Source organism: Microtus oregoni, unplaced genomic scaffold, assembly GCF_018167655.1.
Source record: "Microtus oregoni isolate MIOR12 unplaced genomic scaffold, Mior012 000005F_ref0000423, whole genome shotgun sequence".
In the NCBI taxonomy this organism is placed as follows: domain Eukaryota; kingdom Metazoa; phylum Chordata; class Mammalia; order Rodentia; family Cricetidae; genus Microtus; species Microtus oregoni.
This window is the reverse complement of record NW_024543064.1, coordinates 13998834-14024880: the sequence shown is the minus strand read 5'-3', so window position 1 is coordinate 14024880 and position 26047 is coordinate 13998834. Positions and strand designations below refer to the sequence as shown.

Genomic DNA, 26047 nt, shown 5'->3' with positions numbered 1-26047 from the left:
AACTTGGCAAGGCAGCCCATGACTGTGCTCTGGGCAGTAGGAAAGGCAGTTCTGGGCAGTTGTGTTCCCCATGACTGGATCAGGATAGAGACTATGGGGAGAGGTGCATGGTCCCCATAGGCACATATGCTCAAGGTTGGGTTCTGAAGAGTTCCATGGATATGGCTTGGAGACTGGAGCAGAAAGACCTAGGGAAGAACGACTGGCTCCAAGCTTAGGTTCTTCCCTCCATCTGCCCCAGTGAGGTTTGTATTTCAAGACCCTATGCTTTTCACCACCAGGAATGTCAGCCCAGGACCTTGGTCTTGGGTTCTGAGCTCCTAGAACAAGCTGAGGAAGAGCAGGAGGCACAGTCAGCCTGAGGTAATGGAGAACGTACAAGAAATTCTAGAGCTGGCGAGAGCAGCACGGTACAGTGGCTCTCTCTTGTCACTTCATGTGGGGCTGTGCCCTTTTCCTTGCTTGGGTCCAAAGGTTTGCAGGGGTCTCTTGCTTTGGACTTTGGTAACATGATTAGTATTTGGTTTTAACGTGTGCCACTCCTATCTTCAGCTCTGAAAACACATTCTGCCTCCAGGGGACAGAACTTCCCACTATCTCAGCCTGTGTGGGGTGGGGGCAGGTGAGGACCCAGGCCCTCTGCAGTTGAGTTGTTCTGATTACATAGGAAGATGGGCAGTGCCCAGGAGACTAGTGATGAGAACCCACTGCAGTTCCTGTTATCTGGCCTCTCACGACTACAGTCTGGGCATTGGTTGCCTTGGTGTTCACTGTCTGAATTTCATCTGCTAAAAAAACTAAATAGAAAGCAGGAGTGTGTAGAAAGGCAGATCGCTTGTGAACACGATCCCCCCAAGCCAGCACCAGGGACTCTGATTCCTCCCGAATTCTGGGTTCCTGTAACCATATGGCATTCAGTCACACTCATGTTTCTGTGGCTCTGCTGGAATAAAACATCTCTGGAAGCCAGGCCTAGCTCCCCACTGTCAAGCCCTTTGTCTCTCCAGAGTGCTTTGCTCACTCACTAAGCTGCTTCCTAGGCTACTGTGATGGACAGACAGACCGTTGCTTGGGGCGAGTGATCAAGAATAGAGTCCTTCAATGCTCCCTGAAGCAGGGGGCTTTCCTTCCCAAATTCCTTGTAAGAGTACCCAGTGGCATCTCCTGGCTTCTGAGCCAACTCTGGGTTCCTTGCCTTCTTTGATTTCTTATGGCGGCAGGTTTTCATGCGTACATGTAATCACAGCCTGGACATTGTGTTGATTTCTTATGGCACAGGTTTTCTTTTTCTTTTTTTTAAAAAATTTATTTATTTATTTATTTATTTATTTATTTATTTATTATGTATACAATATTCTGTCTGTGTGTATGTCTGCAGGCCAGAAGAGGGCACCAGACCTCATTACAGATGGTTGTGAGCCACCATGTGGTTGCTGGGAACCGAACTCAGAAGCAGGCAATGCTCTTAACCACTGAGCCATCTCTCCAGCCCCGATGGTGGCAGGTTTTCATGCGTACATGTATTACAGCCTGGACATTATGTGTGGCTTCTCCCCACAGCTGGGATGTTCCAGGAGGCCAGTCAGCCTGGTGTGGGCACAGAATATAAGCCTTAATCACGTCACCCCAGACAGCTGTCCCAGCTGCTTTCTTCCCAGCCTGTGACTTGGGTACATTCCCTGCCTTTCTAGCATACAGTTTTGGTTTGCATGGGACTCACACATGCAAATGCATGTGTACTTGCGTATGAGTGTGTGCAGGTGTGCCCTTTCTGTGTGTGCATGTGTGGAGGCCAAAGGTTGACATTGAATGTTTTCTTCTGTTCATCTCCACCTTATTTTTTGAGACAGGGTCTCTCACTATAAACCTGAACTCACAGATTAGCCAGACAGGCTGGCCAGCAAGCCCCAGGAATGGTCTTGTCTCCACCCACCAGTTGCAGCCACACGCTGCCATGACCTTTTTATGTGGGTTGTGGGGATCCCAACTCCCATCCTCATGCTTACTTGACAAGCACTCGATCCACCTCCCCAGCCTCTACAGTTTTTCTAACGGTGAAAACATGTACTCAAAGCTTCTAGCCCAAAACGAGTTCCCCAAAAAAGGCAGCTCTGGGCAATTGAGATGGTTGGTACCCAAGAGTCCTGAGTGGCGAGTCACTTAGGACTTAGGACTCCACGGAGCCAGCATCTCTGTGTGGAGCGTGCAAACAGAGGCACTTACTGCAATGTTGAGTGTAGACACTTCGCCAGATCCCCAGCCCCTCCAGTCACCTTCATTTCCCTTTAAGTAAAAAACTGAAAGGCTGTAAAGAAGGACAGCCGTGGTCCAGATGTGCGCTTCTGAGCGTTGTTGGCATTGAAGTTGCACATGCCTAAGCCGATTGGTATGTTTGCTCAGGGGATCATTGCACCTGTGTGTACTGAAAGGAATTTCCACAGAATACCTGTCCCATGTCTGCGGGCAGATTGAGACATGTTCTGTAAACTGTGGCGGAAGCAGCTGTTGACACAAACAAGGGTGACTAGCTTTCTGCGTCGTATCTCAACACAGCCAACTACAACCAAATCTAGCTCCTGGGGCCATGGAGGTGGGATTCTGCTCACAGCAAGCAGGACTTTGTGTCTCTGAGGGGATGACTTCTGGGCAATTCAGAGCACGTAGGGGTCGGAAGAAAATAGTCTGATGCATGGCAACAGGCACCAAGGCCATGCCCTTGATCCGTCACCTTCTCCTGTCTCCAGACATCACGTCCACATGCACCCTTAAACTGCACTGGTATAACCAGTCAGAAGAGGGCCAATTGCCCAGTCCCTTGGAGTTACGGACATCTGTAGTTCTCTGGGCTTCACACTAGCACATGTGAGGCAACTCCTGGGTTCTGCTGTTGACAGGAAATACTCAAATCATGAGTTTGGAGCCGGTGGGTGCAAAAGGAATGTTGGTCATACAGACAGGAGGCAGCTGGCCTTTCCAGCTGCCTTTCTAGGTACAGGAGGCTCTCCTTACTCCTTAGCTGAAGTTGAGTTGCTCCTACCTGTGGGAAGCAGGTACCCTTCTCATTTCAGAAGGATATGAGAAGGGTACCTGCTCTGCTCTCTCTGTTGTTTCTCCTTACCACAAAATGTCATCAAACATGAGTTTTGTCTATATGACCTTGTCCCTGCTGGGTCCACACATGCTGATTATAGTGAAAAATGTCCTGGTGACCATCGTCACAGTCTTGTACTCCTATTTAATGAGATCTCAGAAGCAAAACAGACCATGTCTATGACAGAAGGACATTGAGGAAGCAAGGGGGGCTGTTCAGAACCTCAGAGCTACTGTACCCCCAGTCTGGCGCCAAATGAGGAAGGACACCTACCAGTTGAGACCACTCTGGTTTTACCAGGCCCTTAACTAGCTTTGCAACCAGCCTGCCGTGGCCATCCCTCCGTCTCTCAGAGGCCTTGAGAGCTTCCTTTCTCTTGCTTCTTTCTGTCTTTAGCTTGACAGAGGTACCAGAGTGTAGCCCTTCCAGGCTGACCTCAGTTTCCCCTGCAGGCCTTCCTTGCTTAGGCCCACACTGTATGCTGTCTGAAAGGCCTTGCAGTTTCCTGGTCTGTGAAACCAAGAACACAGCTGTGCTCCTGCATCACTTCTTCTCATATTCCAGGTCACAGAGACCTTTGTGGTAGGGTGGCCTAGGGCAGAGTAGGAGACAAGTCGCTGGCAGCACCTAAGAAAGCAGGTGTTATTTGGGGTGACTGCAGGCTCAGCGTGTGGCAGTGTAAGTGGTGTGTGGCGCAGGGATATTGACAGCAAGGATGTGAGCTGCTGAGCCACGTCCTGTTCTTCTCCCCAGAGGTCTGGTTTAGGGAAAGCTCAGGTATTAGCTTTCTATTCTCCGGCCTCAGGAAGGACACTGGGGTAGCTCAGTGGAGCATGGTGACCTAACACCGAGTCACAGGAGGAACACTGCAGGATTGAACGGCCAGAACTCTTGGAATTTATGGGACATCTTCAGATATGTGTGAGGGGTGTGCCCTTCCTGTCCCAGGTAACACCAAAAGGCAGAGGCTTCACTCACATCCAGTGTTTGAAGAGAAATGTTTGCCTCGGGAGATGGTGAGTCCCTGTCTGTAGTAGGAATTGCTTGTTCGTTCCTGGCCACCCAGACCCGAAATAATTACACAGAAACTACATTAATTACAAATCTGTTGGGTTGGTGAGATGGCTCAGAGGTTAAGAGCACTGACTGCTCTTCCAGAGGTCCTGAGTTCAATTCCCAGCAACCACATGGTGGCTCACAGCCATCTGTAATGAGATCTGGTGCTCTCTTATGGCCAGTAAGCATACAGACAGACAGAACACTGTATACATAATAAATAAATAAATCTTTTAAAAAAACTGTTTATTTTAGCCAATAGCTTAGTCATATTTCTAGCTTACTCTTGCACCCTAAATTAACTCATTTCTATTCACTTATGTATTACCATGAGGCTCGTGGTTTAACGGTAAGGTTCTCTGGTGTCTGTCTCTTTCAGCAACTACATGGTATCTTCCTGGCTCTGTTTACTCTCTCTATCTCTGTTCAGATTTTCCGCCTGACTTTTTACTCTGTTAAGCCATTGGCTGAAAGCAGCTTCTTTATTAACCAATGGCAATAAAACATAAAAGCATATTCACAGCATACAGAGGGGAGGCCCACATCACCTGTCCCTGGAACTGTGTGAGCAGAGACTTTTGACAGAGATGTATGTCATGAATCTACTCTTAAGCTGAGGAGTGCGCCCTCTGCCCCAGGTTCTGTGAGTGAGACTGGGAGGCACGCTTTAACCAGCTGATTTCCACATAAGGAAATGGTCTTTGGCACCGTGTTGGTACCAATTGATATTCCTGGCTTGGTTTTTTGCCTTTGTTTAGGCATTTGGGGATTCCTTTTCTTGTATCTGTGTATGATGTGTGCCTGTGCAGGCGGGTACCCACACTCATGCAGAGGCCAGAAGAGCCCTTCAGGACATCTTCCCCTGACTGCTCCCCACCTCATTTCTGTCAAAGTTGCCCTTCAGCCTGGGTAGCTGGTCCTGAGCTTCCAGGATCTTCCTGTCTTCACCCCCAACCCTAAGTTCACAGGCAGGCATGGCACACACAGCCTTGCTTGGCATTTTGTTTCGATTTTTGTTGTTTTTGTTTTTGAGACAGGGTCTCACTATGTAGCCTTGGCTAGACTGGAATTCACTCTGTATACCTAACTGGCCTTGCTGTCTTGGCCTGCCAAGTGCTGGGATAAAAGAGTACACCACCACATCCGGCCTCAACTTTTCTTTTTTTCTTTTTAAACTTACATTTTTAATGTATTTATTGTGTGTGTGCATTCATGTGTGCCTGTGTACATGTATGCGTGCACACGTGGACAGTGTGGGAGTCAGTTCTCTCTTTCCTCCTGTAGGCCCCGGGAATTGGACTAAAGTCATCAGGCTTGGCCTTCACCTGCTAAATCACGTCACCAGCCCAAACCCAGCTTTTTTTATGTGGGTGCTGGGGATTCAATTAGATCCTTATGTTTGTGCCGCAAGTACTGTTCACCCATCAAGCCATCTCCCCAGCCCCACGCTGTGTTTGTTTCAGACAGAGTCTCGCTGTGTTGTCTGGATAACACTTGAATTCTTGACCTTCCTGCCTCAACCTTCTGAGTGACAGGCTTATAAGTGTGTTCAGCCATGCCTGGATGGCTTGCTTTGACTTAATCTGGCTTCAGAGGAAAGTCCACCTGGCATCTTTGCGGCTTCCCTCCTTAAGCTTGTGGTGGTCAGCATCCTGGATAGCTCAGATCTAAATCCACCAGAGTCTATAACTGAAGGCATGTCTCTGCACCCTAGAATCACAGCTGGTTTCCTGGATGGTGCTGGGAGGTCAGTTCCCAGGAAGTCTGGCCTGGCCTTGCCTTTGGTGCCTTTTTGAAAGGCTGTGACCCAGGACTCGGTGTATTTGAGTACTCAAACCTGGCCACTGTCCCAGGAGGCAGGAGCATGGGCCAGCTTCCAAAGCCACTCAAGGCCCATCTCCTCATTCCATCTGCAGTTCAGGTTAGCCAAGGCTGCAGATTGGGTGGGTCACAGTTACAGCTCAGATTCCCAAAGCGAGTTTCTATCCAAGGTCTCCTCCACTCATCTCAGCATCAAACACTCCATAAAGTTCTGAGGGCCAGAATGCCTCTTCTGAATTCTGTGAAGTCGGTCACTCTGAGTGTATTATGTTCTGCTCTTTGCTCTGCAGTGCTGACTGTGAGCATGTGCATGACGGACAGTGTGCAGCTGGAAAGGGGTTTTCAGGGGAAAATCGCCCCAACTTAGAAGAGAAATGGGGATCCAGTCCAAGGATCTTAAGAAGAGTAGAATGGGCTCGCGAAGGTGCATAATTGTGACTGGGGTCTCACTGGCAAAATGCCAGTCCCTCTGAGGCTTCTGCCTTGCACTTTCTCCCTTCCAGTGCAGAGGTGCCTCCATCATTCAGTGATCACCTCATCCTTCTCAGATGGACTATAGCTTCTTCTTTAACCCCTCACCCCCATCTCTCTAATCCCAGCCACAAGACCACTCCACGGGCCTGTTCTCCTCAGATATGATTTCTGCCTCAGCCAGAGCCACTGAGACTTCTGATGGGACCAGTTTGCTCCTCTGACACACACACCCTGGTGATCTGTCATTGAGTCTGCTGTGAGGCTTTCTGGGACTCTACTCCCTTCATGGCCCAACCTTGTCCAGGATAGCATCTCTGTGGTCTTCCTGAGCTCCCGTCTCCTGATCTGAGCCCCCGTCTCCTGATCTGAGCCACTCACTTACCATTCTGACAGTGTGCAGTGATTAGATCCCTATGTTGTGTCCCCTTCCCCTAGTTGGGAAGCCCAAGAAGAGCCGTGCTTTCCTCTCTTAAGGAATGTTCTTCTGCTGCAAGGGCCCGGTAGTCTTTCCCTCCTGGATCCCATCTCACTCCTAAGAGAACTGAGGCCTTTGAAATTGTCAGCACCCCAAGTTAGAGAAGTTAGAGCTCTTAATGGCATCTCCTAGAACCCCCAGCCTCTCATGCTTGGCCATGTTGGATCCCATAGTCTTGTTTACATGCAAGGCCGGAGAGCAGGCCTGGAACCCTGGCAGAGCCACCTCATTGAAATAGCATGTTAGCATTTAAACAATATTAATACTATTTGACTCATTAACTGTACAAAGACCAATCAAAGTGCTTCCATGTGTGTGCTGTTAGTTCTGGCGGGCAACGCCTCCTGTGGCTTCATGTGGTTTCAGACAACATTTTAGCACATTCTTAAAATACCCACAAAAGCCTTTATGTAAAAGCTCATAAATGTGAACCACATAAAATTATTTTTTCCTTGTTTCATGTCACTGTGATCAAAGTACAGTAGGTAAGAATAAATTTTCAAAGCCTTGTTGAGATCTTCTTTAATTAATGCTTCACGCGCAGAGTAAAACCATAAACCATATAATGGGGGTGCAACTATTTGTGCGCCCCACAGCCACGTCCTACCCGACAGTCCAAGGGTAGTAATGACAGTGCTCACCAACAAAGTTGTGGCTTCTGAATGATTCCAGAATGGCCCTTCTGATCACCTAAGCTTCAGTCCCTTTGTATTGGACATTCATGTTGAGACTTGCAGCCACTGTGAGTCCACAGAGGTCCCTCTTAGTGTCTGGAATCAAGTCCATTCTTGAGTTGTTGTGGTGTTAGGGCCCTGTCTAAGGAGCAGAGTCTCAGCACATCCTCCCTGCCCCCACAGAGAATACCCTAGTTCTCAGGGAGAGCTGGCAGTGGGGCCTCTGCTCAGTGCAGCCACAGAGCCGTATGGAAAGTCAGATGGCCTGTGAAGATTCTGCCGATGGGGCACTAACCACCATGGAAAAGGGCTGGGATATGAACTACCTGGTGAAAAATGCCACGCTCGGCCTGGCACCATCCCTCACAGCTACACAGAAATGCAACATCTCGGTGAAGACTGGAAGGAGCTTTGGAAAACTCGGATTTGTGGGAAATGCCAATTTATGGTATTATGGGCTAATTTTTAAATTTCCTTTTTTGTGATCTTGAAAAAGTTTTTAATACAGGGAGGGGAAGCACACAAAGAGGTCACCCTTGGGCTTACAGTTTTTTGTGTGTGTCCTTCGGTTTCAGAATTTTGAAACTCTAGACCCTGCCTGTGTGGCCCTTAGGGGAAGCTGAGAATACCTGAGAGAAACTGCCAGAGCAGACCCAAGCTTCAGGCTGGAGTGCTGGGGCTGGGGTAGCCCCTCCCACCTTGTAAATGCTCTTGTTTTCTGTCAGAACAGAGAGCACAAAGGGTAGGTCCTAGGGGATTCACCTTAGGTCATCTGGTGCTATTGAACTGGTCACTGGCTAGTGTTGAAAAAAAGCTTTCAAGACACCAATGCTTCTGGTGATAGCTGCCAAGGCAGCCGAGCCAACACCCGGAAGAGTAGCCCCTAACAGGAGCAGCCCTGCCGCGGGAGTGCGGCTTTCCGAGCTATGGGTGGGTGAAGTATGGGCCTGTGCTCTCCGGGGCCAAGTGGGCAGAGCAGAAAGGAAGCCTCCCACAGCCCTAGCATAAGAGCAGCCTCGGTCTTTAGAGACGCTTTTTGCTTTTGCTCTGGCCTGCACCTCCTTCCTTGGCTTGCAGCTGAGGCCGCAGAACATGAGAACAGTCAGAAAATCTTGCTACCACGAAGCCTCATCCAGCAGGGTTGGCCCAGAGGTGACCAGCTAATCTTTGCACATTCCAGAACATTCCAGATTGGCTTGGTTTGTGCCTCAAAGCACAGTACTTTGTTTCCCTCATGTTCAGGGACAGAGGGGCATTTGTAGAGAGTTTCTGAACAAGAGAAAGAATAAGCACCTTAGAGTGGAATCCAAGAGCCCCATGTTAGCCGTTTGAGCACTGGTCTCACAGGTGCCCATCTGTGCCCGTGAGCGGCACGTGCTCTGCCCAGCGCTTGGACACATAACTGACCAATACAGATGTTTACTGGGAAGGCCTGCTATGTCCCACTCCATCTGGTGGGAGACAGGACCAGAAATTCAGTTTGATCTCCTTCACAGTAGAGGCACTGTGTGTGTGTGTGTGTGTGTGTGTGTGTGTGTGTGTGTGTGTGTGTGTTGGGAAGGGGGATGGGGGCAAAGATACAGGAACAGAATGGAACCTTGTCAGGGGGTTAGGAGTGAAAGGTAGACCAGCCATAACGCCTATACTATGTGGATGTGGGGGAAGATTGGTGTCTTTCACAGGAAGGGAACTCTGGCTTCATCTCCTCAGTTACTCTGGTATGTATCTTATTGGGGGGTATTGTTGGTTTGAAATAGTTTTATAGTCAAGGTCAAATTGCAGAAATAGACTGGGCAGCACATGGGTGGCAGAGGCAGACAGATCTCTGTGAATTTGAGGCCAGCCTGATCTACAGAGAAACCCTGTCTCAGGGATGGGGAGTAGAGGTGGGATTGTAGAAACAATGTAGCTGGCCCACCCTCAGTGCCTAGTGATGTCAGTCCTTGAATGCCCAAGGCCTTTATATAAAATGACAGAGTAATTACACAGGACCTACTCCCATGTATTCTGAGTCATTTTAGATTGCTTCTGATACCCTTTGTTGCTGTGGGACAGAGCCTTGCTCTGTAGCTCTGGCTGACCTGGAAATCAATGTATAGCCTGGACTCAAACTGCTGCTTATCTTGCCTTGACTTCTCAAGTGCTGGGATGCCAGGCATATGCACCCATACCTCAGACATGTGCGCCCATACCACCGAGATTCCTGAGAGCGTGAAAACTCCAGTGCTGAGTTAACAACAGTTGCACTGTCCTTAGAGAATCAGAAGGCGAGAAAGTCGGTGCATGTTTGGTGCACGTGGCCTTTTCATCTTTTAACCAGATCCTAAGCAGGGGCTTTAGGTATGGAGCTGATTCCCCAAAGAATTCCTGTGTTTTCTCCTCCTCATTCTCTAACATATATAGCTTCTTTTTTAAATATACAACAACTTTATTGTGACCTAAAGCACACTTGTTAACTTTGGATCTATTTCATTTTACTATCAAAAGCAATAATTTTCACACCAGTAGCCCTAGTACTGAGGGGACCAAGGCAGGAGTGTGAGTTCAAGGACAGGCTGGCCTGGGCCTGGTAGTGAGAGCCTGAAACCACCCTCCCACCCCAGATAGTCATTTGTCGGGTGTCCACTGACTTTTCTCCCCCTTTAATGTCCTGGCATTGTTCCTGCCTCCCAGATTTGCACAGTAGGCCTCTAATACCCTCCTTAGCGTAATGTCCCTGACTGCGTGAGTCATAGGCAGAGCCAATCAAAGGACTGCTGGCACCAGCCCATGTCTGCCTGAGGGTCACCATGCACCATGGTGCCAGCCCCCCGACCCCTGAGGTTAGAGAAGCATTGGCCCTTGTGATGAGGAAAGTATACTGGCCACAAGATGTGATTACCTTGTGTTGCGTTGGCTGGTTATTGGCAGAGTGTGAGTTCACAACAGCTGGCCGTCCATGTGTCACCCACCCTTAGACTTGGGACCCTAGTATAATGGCCGGTTCGTTCTTCCCCTCCTCGGTTTCATCTAATCTGTGGACCTGAGGAGGAAGGGGTCCCACATGTGACCCTCATTTCTGTCGGCTTCTGTAACAAGTCACTCTGGGAAAATAGCATGATTGATTGCTGGTAGATGTGGGGATGTGGGGCAGGCTTGTCAGCCTTCATGAAAGACAGATGCTCCACGAGGTGACAGTTGATTGCAAAAGCTGTGTTTTCCAGTGATGGCCAAGTCTACTGTGAGGGGCACACACTGTACTGGATCTTGTACTGGGGAGGAAGATGACACCCAGGGAAGTTCAGTAAGCTTGCCAGAAGCACCAAGCTCAAACTCAGAGACTGATCTTCCATCTTCCTGGCATCTAAGGCCTTGCTTTTCTGCCTCTGCAGCCATAGGATGGCCAGGGCATGTCCAAAGGTCAACCCTGGCACTGTGCGAGGAAGGTTCTTAATCCTAGACAGGTGTCCCGGGCATCATCTAAGCTCACCATTACTGACAGCCGTCAATGGGCATTGTCGCTTGCAGGTACTTTGAAGGTGGCGTCTCATCTGTCTACCTCTGGGATCTGGATCACGGCTTCGCTGGAGTGATCCTCATAAAGAAGGCTGGAGACGGGTCAAAGAAGATCAAAGGCTGCTGGGATTCCATCCATGTGGTGGAAGTACAGGTACTGCCCCCCCCCCCCCAGTGGCAGCCCTGATCTCCAGATGCTTCCACAGGAAGATGCTAGGCTGTGCGACCCCACTAATTCCAAAAAATGCCCAGAGCCATTTGGATGAAGATAAGTCAGGGGAATAGTTCTTACCGATGCTGAGACTCCCCAGAGTGCTTAAGGCATGATTGCAGGTCTGCCCTACAAAACCATGGGGATTTTATAAGGGAGGAGTGGCCTTGGCATGGGGGTGGGGCATGGCTTTCTCCTCAGCCCCGGTTCACCCAGGCTATGCTTGCTCTCCATCTTCTCCCCCAGGAGAAGTCCAGTGGCCGTACCGCCCATTACAAGTTGACCTCCACGGTGATGCTATGGCTGCAAACCAACAAATCCGGCTCAGGCACCATGAACCTTGGAGGCAGCCTGACCAGACAGGTAGAACTTGTGTTCCGGCCTCTTGCCAGTGCCCTCTGGTGCTAGAGCATATGGCCAGCTAAGGGGGACTTCTAGTTCTTGCCTTACTGTCCTCTGAGATGCGTGTGGCTACACACCAGCTGCCTCCCAGCCAGCTGCTTGGTGTAGTAGGACTGAGTGATTGCTGCTTGTCGTCCACCAGGGCTTGCCGTCATCTATGCTCACGTTTTGCTGGGTTTGCCAGCAGTCAGACTGGACTCCACGTGAGCTGCTTCTTACAGTTCAGTCCTAGCTGCCTGTTCCCCAGCCTAGTCTGATTCCCACGTGTTGGATGTGGAGGATTCTGGGTGGGGAACTCTTCAGCTCTGTACGCAGATTTGCCAAGTTCTACCTGTCTATTGCTCCCCTGTCCTGCTAGCAGCCACATTCCAGGATGTCTCTTTGGGCTGTGAGCAGAACATAGAGCTTGGCCTTCCTGGCATAAGCCTGTCTTAGCAGCTACATCAGGAACTACTAGAGGCACCTAAGCAGGTTTCAGACCCTCAGCACTCCATCCAGAGTTTCATGTTTATAACCTTGACACCTTCCAGACCCTTTACACACCTGCGCATCTATCTTATGAGAGGTCTTTTTGGCAGGAAGCTTCGTGCACAGGGAGCACAGGAGAGCAGACTAAGCACAGCACGGGGCCTCAGGAGCAGAAGCGCTCACAAAGTCCTGTTCCTGAGTGTCTGGCTTCTGAAGAGCCTCCGCTCCACAAGATTATTACTCTGGGGGCCGGGACGAGGCTCGGTACTCTCCAGTACTTCTTGCCTAGAAGACTCACTTCACAGGACCAAAACCACGCAAGATAATTCTATGTTTGATAGCTCTTAAGAGAAACCTTTGCAGGAGAGTTTAGATTAGGAACTCTTATGTAGGTCTGCATTCTGCAATCTGCAAGGGCATCTACATGCATTTGAAAAACAACAGTGCAAAGCAGGATAGCCAGTACCAGCCTGCACATCTTGCAACTATGGGAGCCTTAGAGTCTCCCATGGAAAACCCTCCCCGCCTCTGCTTTGTCAAGGGTTAGCAACTGTAGGGAGCCTACATCCTCAAGACAGACCATCCCAGGCCCAGCACAGAACCAGGCATTAGTACACAGGGCAGAGCCCATCCTGCTCTGTGGACATGGCCCCTTGACATAGGCGGGCCAGCCAAGTCCTTCAGCAGCCAGGGCCACTGCAGCCTTCCCTCTCCTTCTCCCTGCCACCCAGTGGATGGGCGGGAGCTCCTAAGTCCATCCGGAGGCTGCTTCCTGCCTTCCTTGCTGCTGGAAACTGTCTATAATTACACCTGGTGTACAGTGACCTGCACAAATATTTAATCCTCCGTCTTCCTGATAGTTTAAATCAGGGCCGTCCACCGTGGCCAGCATCTGGCCCTGCCGTACTCAGTAGCTCTGCCAAGCCAAACTCGGCCTGGTGAGTGGCTGTTCTCGGCACACCTTGTCCGCATCGCCTCTGCTGCCTTGTGCTCTTGGGACTTTACTGAGGAAATCCACGCTTCTGTCATCATCCTGAGGGCCAGAGCCATAACTCATTCAACAGGCGTCAAAGCCGAGGCTCTGCTCCAGTACAAGTAACTTACAGAGCGAGGAAACTGAGCCATGGGGGTTGACCAGTGCACGGGAGCAAAGCACAGCAGGCCGGGGGGAGGGGGGTGCTGAGGGCTCAGCTGTGAGTCCCAGATACACCCTGGGAAAGTGTCTGTAGCCTAACCATCCCCTTGAACTACATTCTAGCCAGTTGCCATTCCCACTTAACAGGTGAGGAAACTGAGGCCCATGCTATTAAATAATTGACTAGAACAAAAGTGGCAAAGCCTGGATTTAAGCCCACATATGTCTAGCACAATACCCTTCCTTCCACACACTTTGAGTCAGGGCTCGGATGACCTCCATTTGTGAGTGACAGGGAAAGAGGGTAGTCCCCCTACACACAAGTTGACTGCGCAGTTTTGGTCACTCTTACACCCACTCCGCATGTCAGGAAGGGGGGCCCTTGGTTGGAGGAGCTGTCACATCAGGCCTCTGGTGCCAGCCTCTGACCTTGCATGCCATGCTGTCCAGCTGTCAGGAGACTCCTCATCAGGGAGGAGCAAGTCCCCATTTCGCCAGTGTGGCTCTTCCCCAGCAGCCTGACCCCAGGCACTTCCCAAGGTCCCAAGTTTCCCAGGCCCCATGTACAGGAAAGCCAGGGGCTATTTCCTCGGGGGTCCCCTCCCGGCAGTAGTTCAGGTTTGCTTCTTGTCCTCTTTTCCTTATAGCTTCTGGGGATACATGGAGGGAGTTGAGAACCCCTCTTGGTGGCACCTGTCACTGTGATAAATGGCCCCAGCTGCTTGTCTTAGCTTTTCAGGATACCCTGCTGGGAGCTTTGCCTCATCCTTCACTGTGTCCTTTTGTTGCCTCCCTTCAGAGCTGTCTCTTGGGAACATCAGTTAGATGGGAGAGAGGCTTTCGGCAAACCCTGCATCTGTGGGGCTGTGGGCACGGCCTTTCTGGACCTCACTACAGCATCATTGCGTCCTCCTGCCAGGGCAGACGCCCCATGTGAGAGCGGTGGCAGAGGTGCCCCTTGGCAGGCTGCCACCGAGGCCCCAGCTGGAAAGCCAGGGAACAAGTGACAAAGTACTGCTTGCCAAGCCCTAGATCGGAAAGGGAAGCTGCTCGGAGAGGTCACTTTTCTGTGTGACAGCAGAGATGTGGGAATGAGGCGGACCACAAATCTCCGGAAAGAGATCCAAGGACTTCCATCCGGGGCAGGGCTCTGCAGATGTTCGCCTCATTTTCTTTTCAGATTCTAAATATTTAGACAGGAAGGTGGAATGTTGTGTTGAGTGGGGAGATTGGGCGTTTGCAGGCAAACCTCCCTCCTCATGAGCCACAGGCTCCAGTAAGAAGCTAGCTGCCAGCAGCCTCTCTTGTGGACCCTGGCCCATGGCCTTTCCCTGTGGGTGTTGGAGGGAACGAAGGGTAGCACAGACCTTTAGAGCCAGTCTGCCTTGGGAACAGCTCCCAACAGTGGGCTCTAGACTGTAAGTGGCCTGGATGTGCCATTTGAGTGGTGCAAAGTCTAGAAGCAGTTGAGTGTTTTTCAAATGACCTGGGACACAGTATACCAGGAGAGCCTGGTCTGGCTGTGGAAGGCAGGGGAAGAGACGAGGGGCCAGGGTGCTGGGTTTCCACGAGGCCATTGAGGTTGGAAGAGACCCATCTCATAACTTCTGAATCTCGGGTTGTGGATTTTCCTTGCTCTTTTGGTAAGCATTATACAAAATCCACCCACCAGAGAGGTCACCTCAAAGAAAGATGCTTTCAGAATCCTCCATAACTTGGTCGAGGCTCCAGCTCTGTCACCTCACAGTATGACCACACAGATCCTTTCACTTTTTATCAGCTGTGGGCTTGATGGTGTCTATTGAAAGCCTGTGCTACTCTGACCCTTGGTTTCCACCCAGGAAGGAGTAGCTAATTCTGCAGTTCCCATTGTATCTTCCAGAAGAGCAGCTGTCAACTCAAAAGTCGTACAGTCCTCCCCTCCTCTCCAGCTGGGTGGCAGGTTTGATCCTAGCTGGGCACAAGCCATGGGGCCCTGGGCATGGGACTTCATTAACGAACAGTGTGTGCTGCTAGGCATACCGTGGCATTGCGTGTATGTATGGTCATCCCTTAGCGTGCAGTAACAGCAAGGGCGTGGAGGCTCAGGCAGACACTGTGCTGCTGAATGGGCCCTCCTGTTGGCTTGAACAAACTAGAAAAGATACTCTGTGCCAGTGGGAAACACCACCCACCCCGTTTGAGGACCGCAACCACCAGATCCAAGCACACTTGTATCTTCCCCATCTTAGCTGCAGAGAGGGGGAAAGGGTCTCACTGGGGACAGGCAAGCTAGGCCCTGACTCCAGACTCGGTTGGAACCACCTTGTGGAACATCTGTGCTGCCACAGAACATAAAAATGTTTTCCTTCTGGCAGCTTCTTTTATGAGGGTGTAATAATATATGCATTACAAAAATAGTTCTGTTCCTGGTGGGTCAGCGTTGCCAGCAAGCTGACCCCAGCCAGGTGTGGAGAGGAGGGAGGCAGTGGGGGCGGGCAAGGGGGCTATGGAAACTGCCTGCATGTGCCAGGATCTTGAGTTTAGAGGCCCCCTGTGTGCTGCTGGGGAGTACTTCTGCCCCCCCCCCCAACACACACACATATACACTATTCCTTTGAGGGTCTGGTGGTTTCAGCCTTTCTCTGCTGGAAGGTGGCTCTTGATTCTGAAGTAAAAAAAAAAAAAAAGGAGACAAGGCATTGATTTGCTCTCTTGTCTAGCAGAAAGCGCCCTTCACCCGGTGCTGTGCTCACCCGGGGCTGCCAGCACTCACTGAGATGGCCCATCAGAGACCACAAAACCCTCACCTCTTACTCTGGCAGGATGGAGGCAAGAATCTCCCTCCGCATAGAGCAGGGGCTGAGCAAGACTGGGAGGGTGGTGCAGTTGGCTGGATCAGAAACACCCACAGAGCAGCTCCGAGCAGTCCTGAGGCTGGACACAGCAGCCATTTCTATGTGGGATGTTGGTTTCTAAACACTCCTTTTAGAAATAGGGGGCAGGCCCTGCCCTTTGGGTGTCTCCCCAGCTCCGTCCAACACGCACACTAACCAGTTGTCCTAAGCAGGCTTTTGCTTAGGGGAGATGATGTTCCTCTGGTATCGTGAAGTGTTGACCACACCTGGAGTGGGCCCATGGCCGTCACTGCCATCACGAGCATTCTCACTACTTCAGAGACAGTTCTGTCTAAGCAGCAAGACTCCCTGGAACCCCTTGCCAAAGAGTGCCCAGGAAATTTCAGGGCCTACAGTCAGGGATCAAGGCACCCATGATTAGCAGCTCCTCATCACCACTATTTTTGGGAAACCCCTTGCTAGGACCAGACCTCTGTTCTGGAAGGTCCTTGGGTCCAGATTATTACCTCAGACTGGACTCTTGCCTTGCAACACTCTACCAAATGGCTACCCCTTTCTTTCTCCTTGGTAGTCTGGAGCTGACTGTAGAGTGAGCATATGCCTGTTGTGGAGACCTACGAGACCCACCTCTGCCATCAGCTGTGTGCTCCCCACTTTTACCCACCTCTGCCATCAGCTGTGTGCTCCCCACTTTTACCCACCTCTGCCATCAGCTGTGTGCTCCCCACTTTTACCCATCTCTGCCATCAGCTGTGTGCTCCCTCTTTTGCCATAGAGAGTGAGAGGTCACTTCACTCTGCCAGATTGCAGGCTGGCTCAGCCCTGCTGGCATCCTGGGGTCCCGCCCACACACACTGGCTTTTCTATCTCTCTTGTCCTAGGTTCTGCCACCCCTTGACCTCTCTCAATAGCCCATGTCTCATCCAGGAGGAGAGAACTGGAGTCACAGTTACATACCACTGTGTGGGTGCTGGGAATTGAATCAGGTCTCCTGGGGAGCAGCCAGTGCTCTAACCACTGAACCGTTGCTCCAGCCCCAGTGTTGAGCTCGTAAATATTTGAGTCTCCTGGCACCCTGTGAGACAAAAGATAGGCTGCTCTCTTTTACACGGTTACTCCCTTCTCAGGGAGGTAAAGCTTACCATGGGAGAACCAGAATCCAATGGCAGAGGCTCACACCTCCCTGCTGTCATCTCCCTTCACGCACTCAGAGCTGGCTGCTGTCCCCTGTCCTTTGTAAACCAGGAACCCACCATTTCCCTGCATGACTCCTGGCCTTGGCAGGGTGGCAAGAAGGGGGCTCCTCCACAGCTGCTCACATGGTTGTGGGCATGGCACTGCATTCTGCTGGCCCCAGAGTCTTTGCTGGCAAGGCCGGGAGTCCCCATGGCTGCCATGGCTCTGCTGGTCAAGGTTGACAGTGTTGTGACACAGGGAAGCTTCCAGTCCCACACCAGGCTTCGCTCACATCTGGGTAGCAGCCTGGACCTGTGCTTGCAGGAATGATATGGTCCAGGCTGACCTGTCCCTTGTGGCCCTTTACCCTCACTACTGTAGCCCTAGGAGCTAAGTGGGGAGTCTGTTCTCAGAGCAGCATCAAGAAACATTGCCCTAGAAATAATAGGGCCTCAGAATGTCTGCCGACTGGGCTGTTTGCAACCACAAACTTCAGTCACTTGTGCTAGAAAAGCTCCACAGAGCCACCAGGGGCAGAGGGCTGTGATGTGCAGGGGCAGCCACCAGGGGGCAGAGGGTTGTGACATGCAGGGGCAGCCACCAGGGGGCAGAGGACTGTGACATGCAGGGGCAGCCACCAGGGGGCAGAGGACTGACATGCAGGGGCAGCCACCAGGGGGCAGAGGACTGTGACGTGCAGGGGCAGCCACCAGGGGGCAGAGGGTTGTGACATGCAGGGGCAGCCACAAGGGGGCAGAGGACTGTGACGTGCAGGGGCAGCCGTTAGTTGGCAGCAGCCTGGAGCTGCAGCTTCTTCTGACTAAAGGTTGCTGTCTTTGCAGATGGAGAAAGATGAAACCGTGAGTGACTGTTCTCCACACATAGCCAACATTGGGCGCCTGGTGGAGGTGAGTGGCCCCGGGCTCACCCAGTCCTGGTACAGCATAGACCAGCGTGCTTCTCCGCAGCCTCCGTCTCTGCTGAAGCTGGTCCTGCCCAGGTTTTCTGAGTTTTCTTCTGACTTGGATACAAGCAGAGCTCGGCTCCAAGCCTACCCACCCCAGTGTCCCTGCTCTGTCTCTGGGCCCGGGAAGTATGAAGTCCTGTTTCCCCTGATCACTGGGTGTGAACAGTGATCTGAACTTGGGGTGGAAACAGATCCCTGGAACACCAGGGCCCTTGGAGCAGCTTCACATGTGGCCGCCACAGCCTGGCCTGTCACCACGTCTCCTTTGGAAGGGGGGTTGTTTGGACTGGAGACGTGTTCTCTGGTTTCACAGAACTGTTCACAGAGTTGGTGGCCAGGCAGTGTGCTGATAATGTGGTTTAGACCTGCGCCCAGCAGTGGTCAGAATTGGCCATCAGTCCCTAGATGTTGGCTTCCTCCATGCTGAAGGACAAGAAAGACACAAAACACAAATTATAGGTGGGGTTCTGGCAGCCTGGCTGTGCCTCTCAGCACGAAAGAGCAGCCTCTTACCTCCCTCCTGTGGCCACAGAGGGAACTGCAGGGTTGGTGGTGACAGGTGGATGTGGGCCTCGGGGTTCCTGTTTGCCATCTCTGCTGACTTACCTCCCTTCCCAGGACATGGAAAATAAAATCAGAAGTACACTGAATGAGATCTACTTTGGAAAAACAAAGGATATCGTCAATGGGCTGAGGTAATGTACCAAAACTCTGAAGCGTTGGGGCCAAACATGAGGCTTACATCCTGTCTACTTAGCACTCTGTGGTCTTGGGCCTCCCGGTTCCTCATCACAAGATGTGGTCAGGGATTGCTTTCAATAGGAAAGACTCAGAAGCTGGTCCAGCACTTTTTGTGACCTCTACCAGCTCTGTACACTGGGCTCAGTCACCTCAACAACCTTTGGTGCCTTCACCTTAGAGCTTGGCACTGGTCCCTAGAGACTGTACCCAGCCTTTTTGGCATTGGGGCCTGGCAGCCACACACAGATCCAAGATGCCGAAGACAGCTGAGCAGCCTGGCATGGCGTTCCCTTTGAGGTCCCCGGCACTGTCTCAAGCTCTGGGTTCTGCAGAAGCAGGCAGGACGCACTGTGGCCTCTGGCTCTGGTGTGGTACAGTGGGAAGCAGAACCCAGTGGGGACGGGGCAGTGACTGAGGAGGAGTGAAGAAGAGAGCACTGGCCTTGGAGTCACAGGGTCCTTCCCACACCTTTCTCAGCGGCCCTTGTCCTGTGTGGGAGGCAGAGTGCCAGCAGGGTTAGGAGAGCTGATAACTGGGAAGGGTGCTACAGCTCAGCTCTGCTGTGAGTTCGTGGCTTCTGCTGTGCCCTTGGGACCCAGTCTTCCAGTGCCCTTCCCTGGCCCAGGTTTCATATTGCAGGCCAGAAAAAGTTTGTGAGCTTGTCTAGCAGTCTGAGTTAAGTGAGATAGTGGCCCCTCTTTATCCCCAGTGGACCTAAGTATCTGATCAGTCCTGACACTTGGGGGCTGTGGCACCAAATGGACCGTATATATTCTCCTGCCTGGACAGCCCCCACCATTCCCAGTAATGACAGGGAAACACGGAAAATCTGAGCCTGTGTGGAGGCAGGTGTGAACCTCTCAAGACCGAGGCCTCTGTGGCTGAGACGCGCACTCAGCCCCAGGCCGAGGCAGCCTTCTCCTGCCTTTGCCTTTGCCCATGACTGCTGGCCTCTTGTTCTGCGTTGCTGTTGCTCTCTTGCTACGGCTTCATCCTCTCCGAACACTCTCTGTAGATCTCTTGATGCTATCCCTGACAACCACAAGTTTAAGCAGTTGCAGAGGGAGCTTTCTCAAGTGCTGACCCAGCGCCAGGTCTACATCCAGCCTGATAATTGAGCCGACCCAGGTACCCTGCCTGAAGGGCGTGAGACTTCCCCACTAAACAGGACTCACCAACCTGCCAAGACCCTGCCACTAACCTGTGTCCACTCACAGCTGGTGGGTAGCCACATTAACGCATAGCCTCAGCCCCATATCGTGTGGACACGTGTGTGTGGTGTGTGTGCTTCGCACTTTGAGCAAAGGCCAGGTTTGGGCCTTTTGCTCCTGACAAAGCTCAGTCTTTGGCACTACCATGGCCTTTCCAGCAGAGGACGCTGTGTGCACACATCCCACTGGCTAAGGAGCAGGGTCTGTGTGTCTTGCCTTCTGCCAGCTCACACACCTCTTATCTGACAGAAGTACAGCCGGTTCCTCCTGCCTGCTCTCCTACCAAGGATCCCACAAGCTACATCTCAGGGCCCCTTGGGCTGTTGACTCAGAAAGCATGGTCTCCCTCTGAGTCTCTCTGAGTGATGGAACACTCCCTAAGCCAGGCCAGCACGCCTCCAGACTGGCCACTGCTGGGCACTCTGTACCCATGCTGCGTGTCCCACAGCCTCCCTTAATGAGCTGCAGCTGTCCTCCAGCAGCCATGCTGGTGGAAAGGAAAACAGCCCTGCTTGTTGACAATGGCCAAGAACCATGACTTGGCCTGGGACAAATACAGATGTGCAAACGCAGTCAGTATCTCGGAAAGGAGGAGGGTTTTAAAACGAGGCTCCTGGGAAGCTGCAGGCCCCGGGGCTGGACACCAAAGGCCCAACCCAGACAAGGGCCTGTGGGATTTACCGTGAAGCTCCAAGATGGGGGCTCCCCTGCCACTGTGGTCTGGCCCATGTGCTGACTTCAGGTCCAAGACAGCCATCAGTTCTAGCCTTGGTGGCATCTCCAGACCTCCCATGTCCCAGCTGAAGAAAGCCCTTTTAAGGGACGCTGCCACCACCGCCATTCCCTGGCAAACCAGGGAGAGGTATTCTGAGGGGAGCCCCGGCCCATCAGCCAGATGTGTCCTCCTCCCTGCCCTGACTCAAGCTCTGCCTGAGCCCTCACACTGCTCCTCTCGCTGCCACACTAGTGTTGGCCTCTGGTGAGAGTTTGGGACCCTAAACACCGCAGCGGAAGCGAATGGCACCTGAGTGGCAGCAGCTCATACTAACGTCCAGTGGCTTCTTTGGTCGGGTCCTGTCCTTCCCGTCTTGAAGACTCTTCTCAGGTTTTCATGGGTTGCCGCTCCAGGTCCCACTCCATCTCGCCTTCGCCATTCTCAGCACGCGAGGGTAGACTTCTGACAGGGCCTCTTCCAGTGTGCACTCGAGTCACTTGCCAAGCATGCTGCCCTGCTCTTTCACTGCTTCTGAGCTCCCCACGGTTGCTGCAAATAGTTTAGTATGCTCTTGATTAACTGGTGCTGCGGGAGACCTCTCTCCTGCTCCCAGCTTTGTGTCCTGACCTGGGTGGGAATTAGGCTTAGAAGAAGCTCCACCCTGAGATGCTTCTGAGAACTCAGTCTGTGTGAGAAGCACTAGAGAGGTTGAGGTCCAGCTCTGATGAAGAGTGCCTCCCTGCCAACCCAGGATGTGACACCGGGACCCAGGGCTGCCCCTTAGGGACTGGGTTCGCAGCCAGCAGCACTGGCGCAGAGGCTGGTTCCTGTGTGCTTGGTGGGGCAGGGCCAGAGGGAGGGGCTGCTACACTGCTTCTCCCGGGTAAGGAGCCAGCCTAGGCTGTAGGTAGAGGGGGTGGAGCAGATGCTGCAGTAGAAGCCCTCACTGCCCAGTGTCTTCACCTCTCAGCCTGGGCAGCAGGTCCAAGGTTCCTGAGAGCGCCCAACAGCTTGAGGCCTAGGGATCTAGTGGCCAGGTCACCCACAGCCTGGGCAGAGATGACCTCTGCCCATGATGCCCAGCAAGGTGCTGTGGTGCAGGCCCCCAGGCAGGTCCCCTTCCCACTCTCCAGGGTAGATGGTACAGCCTGGCAGCCCACGGTGGCCCCAGGCTGCCTCCCTCTCTGTTCCACGGCTGATGTCATCTCTCCTCTCCTGTAGGTCTGTGCAGACGTTTGCAGACAAATCAAAGCAAGAAGCTCTCAAGAATGACCTGGTGGAGGCCTTGAAGAGAAAGCAGCAGTGTTAAACCTCTGCTTCACGCTAACCGGACATGCCATGCACTCGATAGGTTCCTTTCTTAGAAAACTCGTTTTCTGCTCCTTTTCCCTCCTCCTTTCCCTCCCCATGGGTCACGTAACAGTTTGCATCGACCATGCAGCGCATCGCTCCCCAAGAATAAAGCCCGATAACCACCCTCCTCTGGCTCCAAGGCCCGCTTCCCACAACGTTTCCATAGAGACCGTGTGGTTTTTTTTTTTGTTGTTGTTCACCTGGGCCCCGTCTTCCTTTCCTCCCATTTATAAGCATATATACTGTCAGCCACTGCTCCTCCCATCTTTGTTACATTGGTGTAAAAAATGTAAAACAAAAACATTTTATGAACTAACTGGTGTGTGAAAGAGAAGAACTGGAAATCAGATTCCATGTGTATTTGGGAGTTGCTTGGAGTTGGGGGCCGGTGGGGACAGTGGACAGCTATGGAGGACAGAGAGACGTCCTCGGCACTGTCCTGCGCAGACGTGCCCACCCAAGGAGACCACAGTGGGGTGGCGGCTGGCGACCGGCTGCGCTTCCGGCCAGGTGCTTTCCTATCGATTTTTATGGAATGCAAAAGGAGTTTTTTTGTTTTATTTTGGTTTTTTTTTTGTAAAGCTTAAACAAAAAAATCTACATCTTCTACTTGAGCCTCCATACTTAAAAAAAAAAAAAAGGAAAAAAAGAACAAAAAAATAAAAAGAAACTGGGACACAGTGCTGGCCTTGTGTTCTTTCTTACCTGTCTCCCTCGTCTTGGAGCTCTTCCCATCCTACATCCAGCTGCAGCACATCTGTCCACCTCAGTCTACTTTCACCTTCTCAGGGACCGAAGCAGAGCCCAGGGCTTCCTAACGCCTTTCCTTATCTAGCTGGTTGCTCATCCCTTTCCCTGGCTTCTGTGGCTACCATGTTTGCCACCCCATCTTCTGTGATGTCCCTGACTCATTACTCCTGGTTTCTCTTATTTGGTCCTGTGCAGAGTACAGAATTCCATGGGAGGTGGTAGAGCAGGCTGGGTGCCATGACTCATGCTTGTGCTATCAACGTTGAAGCTGAGGCAGGAGGATTGTGAGCTCAAGGCTGGTCTGGCCTGGACTATATACATCCACATGTTGTCTCAACTAAAAAAGAAAACTGGGCGTTGGCACACATTTGTAATTACAGCACCTGGGGGTCGGTGGCCGGAGGACTGCCAGAGATCCGAGGCCAGCCTAGTCCTCAGAGTGACTTCAGGCTCGCTTAGTGAGACCGTGAGACCGTCCCAAAGCAAATACTGAAATTAGAGGCTGTGAGCCAGCGAGACGCTGCCTGGTAGGAAAGGCTGCTTGCTGCCAAGCCTGAGGGCTTGGGCTCCATCTCTGGAACCCACGTGGCGAAAGAACTGGCCGGCGTGTGCACACACGAAAACAGGATTAATGTAAAAAGAAGCAACAGAGAATTGGGTAGAGATGCAGCTGGGCGAGCAAGCACTCCACTGGCACGTGCCAGCCTTGGCTGTAAGGACAGAGCAGAATGATGAAAAGGTGGGCCTTGCCCAAAACCCGTTTCCATGGGCTGTGAGGACTGTTGGGGCCTTGAGTCGTGCAAAGATGGGGACAGACCACCAGAGTCTACTAAACCAGAAGCAAACTTTATTCCAGAAAAGGATAATCTCCATAGGCCACACAAAGCTTCTCAGCTATAGCTGTGACCACAGCCAGAGATGGGCTCTGTAGCCATGGCCATGGTTTCCGACCCCCCCCCCCCCCCTTTATAGCAAGAAGCAAGCACTAGGCATGAACAAAAGAATTTTTACAATCTCGAGGTAAAACTCAGATACAAATTGCCTGTTTTTTTTTTTTTTTTTTTTTACAACTTCCATTAACAGGTTTTTCAGTTAAACTAGTGTTTGTATTTAGCCCATTGTTTCTCTCTGGTGCTTTCTGATGGTGTTTACCAAAGCTGTATGCTCCCCTGATATGGCCAGTTTTGCTCAGCAGGGAAGGGTAAGGGACAATGCACAACCAAAAAGCCACGTACATCCCATCATTTAAAGGTCAACTCAGCTCACATCAGTTGTTCATCACGAGTGGCCAAGGGGTGTATCTAAAAAGCTGACCCTCAGTTTGCAGAGGGCTGCTTCAGCCTTGCAGACAGAGCTATGGGTTGTAAAGCTAAGTAACCCACTGTTAATACTCTAAAGTGGCTGACAGTCTGCTCTCATTCTCCTAGGCTTACAACTTTGTATTTCTACATTCCCATTTCTGGAACCCACTTTTCTCTATTCTTACTCTTGGACTCTTGGGACAGGCACAGCAAACCTCCCTCTATGCAGTGGGGATGCCACTCTAGCTAAGGGACAGCATGGGACACGTCAAAGAGCATTTGCAGCCTGGCTCACTCTGGCCCTCTGCTCTTTCCTTGATGCCCATCAGTGGGAGAGCCTTGATGGCTAGCAGGGCCCATGGAGATTGGAAAGAAGAAACGGGAGGACTAGAGGTGTAGGAAAGAGTGCTTTCCCAGCACGCAAAAAAGCCCTGAGGTGATTCCCAGCACCACACACACTGGGCTTGGTGATGGACACCTAAAATCCTGGGCTCAGTAGTTAGCACAAGGACCTCAGGGCTGCAGTGGTGGTTCAGTGGTTAAAAGCACTCGTTGCTCTTCTACGGGACCCAGGTTCAACTCCCAGCACCCACATGATGGCTCAGAACTGTAACCCCAGTTCCAGGGGTTCCAAAGTCATATTCTGGCTTCTGTGGGTATCAGGCATGCACAGGGTGGCCGCACATACATGTATGTAAGTGGAGACTGCATATTCATTTACCGGCTGCTCATGCCCGAATAATCACACAGAAACTATATTAATTACAACACTGTTTGGCCAATAGCTTAGGCATATTCCTAGCTAACTCTTATATGTTAAACTAACTCATTTCTATTAATCTGTGTATGACCACAAGGTTGTGGCCTACTGGTTAAGGTTTCTGGCATCTTAATCCTTCGGCAGCTACATGGCATCTCCCTGACTCTGCCTTCTTTCTTCTAGAATTGTTTAATTTTCCCCACCTAGCTCTGTTCTGCCCAGTCATAGGCCAAAGCAGCTGCTTTATTAATAAATGACAATAAAACATTCACACATCACAGGTAAAACATTCTCACACTTGGTTTTAAAAGTTCAAGGTCGCCGGGCGATGGTGGCGCACGCCTTTAATCCCAGCACTTGGGAGGCAGAGGCAGGCGGATCTCTGTGAGTTCGAGACCAGCCTGGTCTACAGAGCTAGTTCCAGGACAGGCTCCAAAGCCACAGAGAAACCCTGTCTCGGAAAAAAAAAAAAAAAAGTTCAAGGTCATCTTCATCTTTAGCTAGCTTTAGGGAGATCCGGATCTCAGTAGGGAGATCCTGTCTCAAAAACTCCCGGCCCAAGAGCTGGGTGTGATATGGTGTGGAAGGAAGAACATAAAAAGGGGACAGAGGAGACCAACCTCTGGGGACAGGAGCAGCAGGAGAGAGGGAGAGGGGGAGGAGGAGGGGGAGGGGGGAGAGAGAGAGAGAGAGAGAGAGAGAGAGCGAGCAGGGGAGGGGAGGGGAGAGGAGAGGAGAGGAGAAGAGAAGGTAGAGTTCCACCTTTGGCCAGGTGTTCCTGTGTAGCCCTAATGAGGAACCTAACCCCATCTTGAAGATAGGAGCCATTATGCTGTATTTTTAAAAATAAGTTTCTATTTATTATGAGAGTTGCCCCTGGAACCTGATCTTTCCCAAGCCATGACCTTGATTTTTTGTTGTTATTTTTGAGGAT

General features: G+C 51.6%; 1 protein-coding gene across 2 annotated transcripts in view; it reads left to right on the top strand.

The window, feature by feature from the left end:
- The window catches only part of Capzb (capping actin protein of muscle Z-line subunit beta), a 103424-nt gene extending 80441 nt beyond the window's left edge, over positions 1-22983 (top strand). Inside the window, exons 5-10 of one of the 2 annotated variants that reach the window (XM_041652512.1) lie at positions 11099-11240; positions 11544-11660; positions 18158-18223; positions 18901-18977; positions 20039-20151; positions 22171-22983. In XM_041652512.1, the coding sequence (XP_041508446.1) occupies positions 11099-11240; positions 11544-11660; positions 18158-18223; positions 18901-18977; positions 20039-20141 (505 nt within the window). In that variant the 3' untranslated portion in view covers positions 20142-20151; positions 22171-22983. The remainder of the gene's footprint in view (positions 1-11098; positions 11241-11543; positions 11661-18157; positions 18224-18900; positions 18978-20038; positions 20152-22170) is intronic. The other variant, XM_041652513.1, reaches the window with a different exon arrangement.
- The last annotated feature ends 3064 nt before the right edge of the window (positions 22984-26047 follow it).